The sequence below is a fragment of the Rhinoraja longicauda genome, chromosome 20 (genome assembly GCF_053455715.1).
Source record: "Rhinoraja longicauda isolate Sanriku21f chromosome 20, sRhiLon1.1, whole genome shotgun sequence".
NCBI classification, from domain to species: Eukaryota; Metazoa; Chordata; class Chondrichthyes; order Rajiformes; family Arhynchobatidae; genus Rhinoraja; species Rhinoraja longicauda.
The window spans coordinates 16,858,383-16,870,389 of record NC_135972.1 but is presented as its reverse complement, the minus strand read 5'-3'; the positions used below and the strand labels follow the sequence as shown (position 1 = coordinate 16,870,389).

Sequence of the window (12,007 nt, the reverse complement as noted above, 5' to 3'; positions counted from 1 at the left end):
ACTGGCACTACTAACTGGAAAGGTGCCGAGCAACAGACCTTCACCTTTCAAGGCAGCTAGCCACTTTCTGCAGAAGTGCCATTGCTGCCTAGTTAACACATTTTGCACCTTTACACGGCTGAGATACCAGGAGGGCGAGTGTCCAACATTATTGTGCCAGACTCTGATAAAGGTAAGCTTCCTTAGATCAACTTTGGCGGTGAGCAGGAAGGTATCCACGCTACTTCTTTGGAACGTCTGATGTTCCGGATGACGGAGAAGATAAGCATTGCTCTCAGTAGACATGCCGACCTACTGGACAAGCTAGATGCAGGAAAAATGTTCCCAATGTTGGGCGAGTCCAGAACCAGGGGCCACAGTCTTAGAATAAAGGGAAGGCCATTTAAAACTGAGGTGAGAAGGAACTTTTTCACCCAGAGAGTTGTACATTTGTGGAATTCTCTGCCACAGAGGGCAGTGGAGGCCAAATCACCGGATGGATTTAAGAGTTAGATAGTGCTCTCGGGGCTAGTAAAATCAAGGGATATGGGGAGAAGGCAGGCACGGATTATTGATTGTCGATGATCAGCCATGATCACAATGAATGGCGCTGCTGGATCAAAGGACCGAATGGCCTCCTCCTGCACCTATTTTCTATGTTTCTATGAGTAGCAGTGTCCCTTTGGTCACGCATGAATTGTGTGAATTAAAAGCAGAGTAACAATTTTTATATTTATTGTTTATATTTTGTGTTTATGCTTTCTATTGAAATATTTAATAATGAATAGAACTCAAAATCATGAAATAAAAATCTAGTTTGCTCACATATTTTATTGGTCTCATTCTGTAGTCCCTCCCGTTTTTTGATGTTGTCAATGCTTTAACTTTTTTTTTGCACTCATCACGATTTTCAAAAAATTTAAACAATGCAGTTGTAATGACCCTGACCTGAACTACGGGCCTAGTGGTAGGTTACGTGCCAACATTTTATGAGGGAGCTTGGAAATCAGTATAAGGGACAGTGCCCCAGTGGTCATGTTGTGGGCACGCTGTGCTCTGAAGAACACTTCTTTTTATTTTGCTTGCAATCATTGCTTAGTAAAAATCTCTTTGCACTTTTGTGTTCTTTTCTCGTAAATGTTGCTTCTTGTTTACTATAGAAATATTTAAATTCTATTAAACTTTCATTGCTTTGTGCTATGTTGTTGTAATGTGAATGCACTGCAGCGAAAGGAATCGAAAGTGATCTGGTCCCAGACAACGCCATGTCTCTTTGAAAGTATGCTCCTGTCCACACAGGTGCTTTTGGTTCCGGGCAAATTTCAAGTAAATTAACATTGAAAAGGTAGGCTCATTTTTAATGCCGTGATATTTTGTGATAATTTAATAACTTTCCAATTTGGCCACCCATGTCAGAGTATGGTACCCTTATTTACGGAAACACCCATATACAATGCTCTAAGAATGGAAATGTACCACAGTGAGCCTAAATGGTCTTTTTGCCGAATCCACCAAGCTTCCACATGTTCCTGCTGACACTCAGGAGTTCGGTGATTCTTGCCCATTCAGATCATTAAGATGATTTTTGTCCATTCCGACAATCATGATCCACATATTCCCACTTTCATGAGGATTTTATAATGGAAGATTGTTGTTCAGATTGGAGGTCTGTGACTAGAGTGTGTTGCAGGGCTTGGTGCTGGGTCTCGAATTGCCCATTATATACATTAACAATTCGGATGAGAATATAAGTGGCATGAACAGGAAAATTGCTTCCAGAATGATCTTTCTGATTGGTTCACCCTAGAGTCATGTCTCATTTTCTCATTGGGTATATTATAGGTATATAATATAGGTATATTTTACAACTGAAACTATAAATCAGACATCAAAATGTAGGGATGCTCTATTTAGAACTCTAAAAATGTAGAGTAGGAGAACTCTAAAAATGTAGAGCTCATTTTCTTATTCACCTTGGGAGTAGTTGGTATTTTTTGATAAATTAAAATGATGAGTTCGTAACAAACTCCAATTCTACAGTAGGTCCAATTCTCTTCACATGAAGGTTTAAAATAAATAAGCAATTCAGTCACTGAAAAAAATTAGGGGACGATTTAAGAGAATAAAACATGCAATAATTTGTCAAAGTAAACAGTTGAGAACATTGTTTCAATTACAGGAAAACTGGATAACATCTTGAAACTATTTCATCAGCGTTAATTAAATAAACTCCATGAACATTTAAGCCCGTACATATTGCTCTACCAGTGTGTGGAACAGCTGCAGGCTGTGGCAGTTACCATAGTTTAGCAAGCTGAACTACATGCTGTCAGAGGAATTGTTTGTAATTCCAGATGAATTAACCCATGCATAACTGAAACTATCTTTTTTGCCACTTATGAATCTGGTTAAATGCCTATACCAAAGTAAAACCACCTTAAAAATAAAGCAAAGTATTTTGAACTGACAACCTGCCCACATTTCCTCCATTTCTTAGGAGTCTATCCATGTGGGATTCTTTGCCAGCAGGTTTTGGTAATCAAATAAATAGATAATTCTCCTTCTTCCCTTCACGTTTTGTCCATTTTAACCCATAAGTTCTTTTGGTGCCTTGTCCATAAAGCAAAGATGACAGAAACTCATTGTCACCTTCTGGGGGAGTTTTCCTCCACAATGCATACCAAACACGTTGACATTCCTGCACTATAAAGACTGCCATTTCTGCCTCCTCAGCTGGCTTTTCATAAACGACTTGTCTCATATCTGCATAAGACAGGATGACCACAGATTCAAAAAGATTTATGAGGATACTGTTTATAACAAAGAGAAAAGTTACCAGGTAGATGCCACCAAGAATCCTACTCGAGGGAAAATCTATGTTGTTAAATTGTCCTGTGTAGTATGACACAATGGTCTGTGCTGCATGAGTTAATGTATTGAAATTCTTTTCAAACTGACCAAAGAGCAGGTAGCCAAGATGCATAAAAATAAGTGAACACACAATCGTTAGCAGAGCCATTGAGCAGAGAGTAGGAAGATATACACTAATGGCCTTCTGAACGAGACGTACATGGTAGAGGAATCGTGCGAACCTAAGCAACTTCACAATTGTGACAAAGAGTAGGAAAGTGATATTCATTCTGAGCAGCTGATCCAAGGCAGAAATGACGTGGAAAGCTATGAATGAGGTTGGATTCTTCTCATAGAACTTCAACATACTCTGTGATAATAACAATTTGGCAACATGAAGAACTATTGCTATCAGCAGCAATAAAGTTATGATCAAGTTAGCAATACTTTCCAGTTTCAGGAAGTACATGTATCCTTTCTGTCTCATTGTCCTTAATTCTTGTGTGACAAATATGACAAGGAAAAAGATGAAGAGGATGCTAATGAAGATCCAGTTCGTTTCTCTTCTCCTAAAAAGCCTAAGGGAAAAGCATTTCATTGACAACTTCTTGCTGATCACACCGAGAGGGACTGTCTCCAGAATGAGTGAAATGCTGCATAATAAGTCAACATTTGCATTGTAAACAGTGATTTCAATGATCACCACCCATGTGCTCCTGTCAATCCAGCTGCTCTTCTGGAGGATCATTAATCTTTCTAATGAGGTATGTAAGCTAGATGGGGAGAAGTATATGGAGTAGCCCCCCAATGAATATTGATGATATTCCCCTTGTGTATTATAGAACCAAGGAGAATCTTTGCCTTCGTACAACCAACCGGTGTATTCAAACGCGTCCTTCATGGAAATACTTTCAATCAACAGTTCCCAGGAACCATTGTAATTCTTGGTGTCTTCCTGCCTAATATTAAACAAGGGTCGACAATGGAATTTACCTAGTATGATGGACACTTCATTGGCCTTTATAAAGCAATCTGCTGATCTTTGTTTGGATCTGATCTGCCTCATCCGCAGCAAACCTATGATCACGGAGTTGGTGTCATTAAAAAAATACAGATTTGAGTCAATGTGAATCAAGGGCAAGAAAATGACCTTCATCCAGGTATAGAACTCTTGGACTGTGTTAACATTCTCCAGATCTTCCGAAAATTTGTGCTGAATGATGTGGTTGTAATAGTAAGCATTATTGTAGTCTGCAAAGCACACTGAGTACAGCAGGAGTCCAAGGAAAATCAGATGCAACAACATCCGTCTGCACAGCACAAATGCACGATGTTTGATGATCGCTTTCTTCTTGACCAATATGAGCTCATCACCCTCTAGTGGTCTGTACTGCTTTCTGACCCGGGGTTCTAAATAGAGACAGTCACTGTCATTCCTGGGAAGGTTATCAGCACTAATCTTCAGCACCTGTATTCCTATAGACCAGTCCATCTCCCTGGACTGTCTGCGGCTCAAGGCAAAAAGAGCAGCAAAGGCCACAATCTTTAGGGGCTGCAGAAAGAAAATGCTCTGGAAAAAGGAAACAGTAGCAGCAATCAGCCATAACCAAGAGGTTTGTATACCATATGATAGTCCATAGAATACGATAAACACTGCAGACACAATTGACACTAACCAAACAGTGCACCACGCAAGGTACATGAGACACTGAGAAAATAAAATTGAATGGTTCCTTGGTCCTATGCCTTTGGAGAATAGATGAAATCTACCTTTCACCCTGTTCTGGCTTGCAGATCTAACTTGATGAGGCTTTGCCAATGGCTTGGCCTTCATTGTAACCTTCTTCCCTCCCACATCCTCCTCCGAAATTTGATCTGCAACTGACTGCGGAATGACACAGTTCTTGTTTTCTTTAGCTGAGGGGTCACGGATGTTATCCTTACCTGCAATAAAGGATAAATAATTGTAATGATCATCCATTGGCATATCCACCACATTCCCAGGAATTTCTTCAGCTTCACTGGCTGGTTTGTCCATCAAGTACCAGTAGTTCAACCTCTCTCTCCAATTTGATTTCACGTTGACATTGCCATTTGAGATGCCGGCAACTTCTTGGTCTTCCTCCACCAATAAGGATTCACCCTTCCTTTGCGCATATACAAACAGACCAGATATTAAGAGCTCTACAGGGATCATCACCAATGCACTTTCAACTGCAATCACAAAAGAAATCCTTACATTGTACCAAAACTCTTCCGGCTTCTCTACTTGGAAGAGCATGATGCCGGTTAGCAGACTGGACAAAAGCATAGCCAAACAGCAGGACAACCGCTGAATCCTGGTAAAGGACTCGTCAGCATGGAGGGCAAAGATCGAGAACCACAAGTGTTCTTTCTCAATCCTGCTGGACACTTCGATGAGAAAGACATCCTGTCTCCTCAAAAGGTTACTGGCACTACTAACTGGAAAGGTGCCGAGCAACAGACCTTCACCTTTCAAGACAGCTAGCCACTTTCTGCAGAAGAAGTGCCATTGCTGCCTAGTTAACACATTTTGCACCTTTACACGGCTGAGATACCAGGAGGGCGAGTGTCCAACATTATTGTGCCAGACTCTGATAAAGGTAAGCTCCCCTAGATCAACTTTGGCGGTGAGCAGGAAGGTATCCACGCTACTTCTTTGGAACGTCTGATGTTCCGGATGACGGAGAAGATAAGCATTGCTCTCAGTAGACATGCCGACCAGAATCAGAAAGACATCTGCTGTTGTCCCAGCACCAGGTCGGCCCCCTGAATAGAGGGTTACCAAGTAACAAGCAGCATCACAGGGGTCATTGTCAGGATGAATAATGATCTTTTTCTTGTCGCTCTCACGTTTTCTCCATGCCCACCAAAATAGTATGAAGTAGATGAGGAAAATGATTAAAACTGTAATTAGTGCCACAATATTCTTTGGCAATGTGACAATTAGTTCTCCAATTTCATACAAATCAATAACATTGGGCATGACCAAGATACTGGCAGTCAGGAACCAGGGAAACTTCACGCTCAGGCTCCTCTTGGTTTTGTTACTGTAGACACTTCTGCAGATACAGTGCACTTTCTCGCTGTTTGTTAGAGGGCCTGCTGTGCAAGAGGTAGAATCCCAATTGTCAGCATTCCCTTGAAAGGACAGACAGCTCACAGTAAAAATAGAGATCACAAGCCCCTCCTTAATAACGGCTCGAGGCTTTTTATACTTTGTTTCAACAATGACGCTTACGTATCTGCTATGCTTAGGGTCAGTTACATTTATCTGGAACAGACTGATTGGGATCATAATGACATAAGGATCCGGTATATGGACACCTCTGAGTGGAGTTGAGCCTGTCTCACACTGTGGAATAATATGTTTCTGAGCTGGAACCTGGTCAGCAAATGCCTTCCCCGAGTAAATGCTAACTGTCCATACAGGATTCAAATCCATAGTTAACTGGAGAAAGACTTCTGGAGCGGAGGTGGAGTTCACTACAATCCTGAAAGCAGCTCTGATCATACTAAATGACGTGGGGTCTTTTATTAATTTAATTCTTTGAACGAACATAACATCCCTTCTGACCATAAGTGCTTCTGTTTGTTTGGTGACCAAGTCGTACACACTTCCATTGCTAGCCAGAGTGGTTGTGTGGAAGGCATTCACATCTGTAGCAATGTGTTCTGCATTCCCAAGCCATGGCAAAGGATTATTTTCAAACTTATATATTACAGAGGTCACCAGCTGTGTAGCTCCCATATCACTTTCCTCTGTTACTGGGTAAATGCAATTGGCACAATCCTGGTCAAAAAGAAAGGAATCCTCAAGGTCGCGTTTCTCAACTTTCCTTAATGTTATTTCCCACTGGCTAGTTGTCATTATTGTATCTTTTTGACCCAGGACTTTGCTGCGAGAAACTACTTCTGCCAAAGTCCTTAGGGTAGGGAATATATCAGCCACCACCCGCTGCTGATGTTTGGTTAGAGGGATGACCATTTCAGAGCCCTGAGCAAGAAACTGGGAGATAAAGGCAGCCATCACATTGGAGGCCGCGGTCAGGATACTGCAAGCCAACTGCTCAACACTATTGGAGAGAATCACTGCTTCACCTGTATAGTTCAGAAGAACCAAAGAAAGTTCTAACAGTTTTGTGGAAGCAAGGCGCTGGGCATTTTGATTGAGTTCATCCTCCTTTTGAGCTGCTGCAAAGATTGATGCAGATATTTGATAAATAAGGTTGGGGGATGTGACCGGAATGCTGGCAGAAACATTGACAAGAGTTTCACGGAGCTTAATGACCTTGGCCGTGTCTTTGTCCTTGAAGTTGTTAGAATTCAGAGTGGAAGCAATGATATAAAGCAGCCTGTTTGCTCTCAAATAATCTGTTTCATGAAGCAGAATTGTCAAAAATGCAATCTTTCCTTCCACAAAGCTGGATAGATGGTCCACCAAGGATCTCTTAATTGGATCAAATGGGACATCATATACTCTGACCTTAAGGTTGAATATTGTATAGACATTCTTTTTATCAAATATTTGGACAGCTATAATCAGGACATTATTTCCAAAGATGCTTCCCACGGGAAGGAGAAAAGTTGTAAACTCGGGCCTAAATCCAAAGTATACAATTACACCCAAAAGGTTGTTCTTCAGACTATCAATATTGCCAGTTGAATAGTATGTTTTCGCAATCACCTTGTAAAGGAGGGGTTGATCTTTGTCCTGGAATTTCAAGCATGTCAAGGTAAATTTAGTATGAAGGGCCCATCCGTAATTTGGAGTGATACCACAGCGTCCATCCATTGGGGGGGAGTTAACATAAAAGTTGTATCTGTTGAAACTTTGGGAACCATTGGAAGTGGTGGCTTTCAATTCAAATGTATACCACTCACCGACCAAGTGTATAAACGATACGGGATTTAATGACACATAATACATGGAGTTTCCGGTGAGACTTTTTGACGCCCAATCGAACTTCACTTCAGAGCCTGAGTCCCTTGAAAGCAGTTTCCATTGGTACGTCATCAGACTGGAATCTGGACAATTGGAGCAAACCCCAGCCAAGATGAAACGATCTGTTGGTGACAAGGATTTTTGGCAATTCTCAATGCAAGTTATTAACATCTTTGGCACAAAGCTAGGGAGGACTAAGATGGTTTGGTCAAAATAACTGGTCCTTGTGTCTTTCTGAACTACCACTCGGAAGTGAAAGCTCTTATTCAGAGCCAGTGTGTGGGGAAGGAAGTCCAAGGTTTGGGGTGTAGAGGAGTTCCACTTAAGAGCAAGGTTACTACGATGACAATATCCGTTGGCAGAGAGAGTCACGGTGCTGTAGTCTGAAAGTTTCATTGTACAATACCAAGAGAAGTTCAATCCAACTTGCGGATGGGGTGAGTCAGGATCAGCACTCAGGGCAGCATCCAGTGTGACGGTGTCCTCCAAACCCACTGTCCTAAACGAGCCCCCAGCAATCATTGCAACCAGTGCACTTTTAGTTACCTCTACAGAAACTTGGGTTGAGTTGTTGAGGAATGGCAAGTTGGGATCTGTAGTGGAAATGCTCACATTCAGGATGAGGCGATAGAATCCATAATCTAAACTGAACCTGGGTAGGTGCAGGGTGGCAGTAGTGGTGCGTACACTGGGCGGGAGTGGCACACTATGAGCCCAATCTGGCTCTGAATCCCTGTCTGCCATACTATAGACCTTCCAAGAGATGGTCGCCGATTGAATTTTATTGCAGTGTAAGCCAGCATTTCCATAAATATCCAGAGCAGTGCCTTTGGCGGTCTGGATTCTGGTGTAAGGAGGAGGTGGAATCTCTATGGTAGGCGAGGGCACCTGGCAGCCTGTCAGGAGGCAGAACAGAATGGTGTCCACTGGGGCGGGACTATAACTACCAATGCTTGCATTGATCTGGATCAGCTGATCCCCGGACGCTAAGCAATTGACCTTGGATAAGTAACCCCAATATTGCTTGGGGTCAATGGGTAGCTGGATATCTGGGATATACCGTTGTGCATCCTTAACTATCTGCTTATAACCATGTGAGCTGACTTTGTTATCAATGGTCAGTCTAAAGTTCCAAGCACACAGCAGGGCTGGATGCTGGCGGGGAATGAACCAGACCACATTAGCCTGGTTACCCATTTTTATGGGGCCGTTGTTAAACAGCAAGAGACTGACATTCAGACCCTTTAAGGAATTGTAAATATTCCCTTCTAGGCTCAAGTAGAGTTGGACGGTGAGTGTGTATTGCTGGGGGCTGCTGTAATCTATCTGGAAGAGGTGGTTGAATTCTTCAGCTCTGATGAAGAGGAAATGCTTGTGGCTTCCAGGTGGACTATCTATTCTGGAGTAGTACAGCTGATTGCTGGAGCTGATGTAGTAGAAGACAGTCCCTGGGGTGTTGGGGTCGGGCGTCAACCGGATGAGCTTGCCACTGTGAACGAACTGCACAGACCCGCCCTGAAAGACGATGGTGGTGGTGGAGGGCCTGAGGTCAACCGACCGGTCCAGCAGCGAGTGCAACTGGGCCACGCACTGGCCGCTGTGGGGCCAGGTGCAGGGGCAGAGCTGAGCGGCCACAGCATTGGGGTGGTAGGTCAGGGTCCAGGAGGTGGGAGCGAGCGGGCGGGCGGCCAGCTGGTAGGAGAAGTTGCCGGCCGTGGCCGATATTTGCCAGGATACTGTCAACATCCCCTCCCGGGGCAGGGCAGTGGTGCGGGCGCTCAGCAGGAGGGTAATCGCCGAGCCGACCTCGACAGAGAGCTGGAGAGTGGTGAAAGGGGCGCCGAACACGTCCAGGCTACACGAGTAGTGTCCCGGCTTGGGGTAGCGCACCTCGGCCTCGAACAGGTAGCGGAGGGAGCACTCGGCCTGTTTGTCGGCGGGCAGGTTGTCGATCGGCGTGCGGCCGGGGATGTCGCCGGACAGGTTGAAGGAGCTGGGCATGGCCTCGTCGCAGTTCAGGTGGTAGCGCCAGGCCGAGCCGCGGAGGTTTGCGCACCAGATCAGCGGGACGAGCCGGGAGCTGGCGGGCGGCAGGCGGAAGAATTGGACGTTCAGGAGTGCGGCGTAGATTCGCACATCCCGGTAGCTGCAGTCGGGGCAGGAGGCCGACTCGTAGGTCACCCTGATGCCCGTGTCCAGCGGCACCCGTGTCATCAGCTGGCGGCCCCACCATTGTGCGCTCATCGCCACTAACTGATCATCGATATACCAGCCGACGGTAGGGGCGGGCCCGCTGTCGTCGGTGCCCGGGCTGGGCTCGAAGTACAGAATCACCGAGAACTGCCACAGGCAGGTGTAGCGCACCTCCGAGTCTAGCTTGTGGCTCACCCCGTACGGGCAGCGCATCACAATGGGCGGATTGAGAAGGGGGGCGACCTGTGCCGCGACGGCCTGTGCCGCAGCGGCCCACAGCAGCAGCCCGAGCGGCAGCATCGGTCCGAGCCCCCCCCGGCGCGTGAGCTCACTGCCACCGTTGGAGGGAACTGACGACTCCCCGGAGGGCGACGTCACGGAACTCGGGTACCGCGGGGGCTGTGATGTCACGTAAACCTGGGTACCGTGGCGTCACTATCCTGGGAGGGGGGCGTGACGTCGTGGAAGCATGACGGGAATCATCGCATCACTACTCCAGAGCGCGGGAAATTAATGGCTTCACAATTCCCAGAGCACGGAGGGCCCCGATGTCTCCAATCCGCGGCACCGCGATGCCACAATGCCCGGAGCGCTGACACATTGCCTCAGGTGGCGAAAACCCTCCAACAGGATCCCACCACTAGCTACCATCTTCCCATCTCCAGCCCTTTCCGCAGAGTCCGCGCCCTCCGTAACTCGCCGGTTAACATCCCATGCCACCCAACCCCTCAAGTGCTTACCTCTGCAACCGCACACCTCCACCCTAAACATTATCCAAGGACCCCGGCAATCCTTTCATGTGAGGCAGAGGTTCACTTGCCCCTCCAACCTCATCTACTGTATCTGCTCTTCTGGGTGCAGACTCCTAAATATCGGTGAGACAAAGCGCTTACGTTGCGAACACGTCGGCTCAGTCCTCCTGGGCCTGCGTGATCTCTTGCTAAAGTTATCTCCCCCTCCCACACTAACCTTTCTCTCCTGGACCTGAATGCCAAATCCTACCATTCATTCTACGATGATCTTACAATGGTTCTGTCAGATGCACTGCTGAGTCTTTTTTGCAAACTTCACTCACACACGAGTCACCATTTACAAAAAGTTCAAAGTCTGGTCCACATGCTCAATGCACTGGAGCAGTTCCAGGTAAGCCTCAGGCTGCTGCAGGCTGCCCTTCGACGCCCTCAACCGGCTCGGCACACATGCTGACATCCCTCTCCTTGCCCGATCGCCTGTGTCCTGGGACGCCTCCTGCAGCAGACATTGAAGACGCTGGAGGTGATACCCACTTCTACTGGCCTACTCCACACATCCGTCATCATCAGCGGTTCCCTCCTTGACTCTGCGGTCTTTGGGGCCAAGCTCGGCGGCATCCGAGCTTGCACCCTTTGGCTGCAGCTGCCAGGCCCTTCTTTGCGGCAGCGTGGCTCCGAGTTGCCTGTCCGGCCTTTGTTCCTTTGGCTCCATGGTGGCTCGCCAGGTCTTTATTTGGCTTCGTGATGTGGTGGGTCATGGGAGTCTTGTGAATCCATCCTGAGTTTTGTTGGGAGTTTCTCCTATTCCTAGTTTCAACAGGAGCACTTTCTAAACGTCACAGTATCAGTCAAAACCACAATTAGTTACCTTCAAAAGAACTTGGTTACATCGTAATCTATATATAGATAGACTCAGATGTTGTATATATATATTCCACTGATGTCGGCTGAATACGGCAATTCCGGCAAAACGGTGAACCGTAGTGCCACGATTTTGTACCACCTTAATCAGCATGCGGTTCGCTGCTGGAAAATCATGTTTTTATTTAATTCGGACGCATATTTTTTAAGTTACAGAGGTTTAAAAGTGCTGCCCCCCCCTGATTTATCGAAGTTTTGACAGAAGGGGGGCGCTGCGGTGCGGCAGTGCTCAGTACGCATGCGCGGAATCTCCTCACTCTGTACTCAGCACGCATGCGCGGCATCTCCTCACTCGCACCAAAACAATGGACGCCGTTAGCGGCGCTAGCCCGCGATCACCGGCTCA

At 46.0% G+C, this 12,007-nt stretch overlaps 1 protein-coding gene across 1 annotated transcript; it reads right to left on the bottom strand.

Annotated features, from left to right (window-relative positions):
• Window positions 1-2,506: 2,506 nt before the first annotated feature.
• Window positions 2,507-10,288, bottom strand: LOC144603378 (polycystin family receptor for egg jelly-like). Its single transcript, XM_078416534.1, has one exon. It carries the CDS (start codon window positions 10,286-10,288, stop codon window positions 2,519-2,521), a length of 7,770 nt encoding a protein of 2,589 aa, XP_078272660.1. The 3' UTR covers window positions 2,507-2,518.
• Between the last annotated feature and the right edge of the window lie 1,719 nt (window positions 10,289-12,007).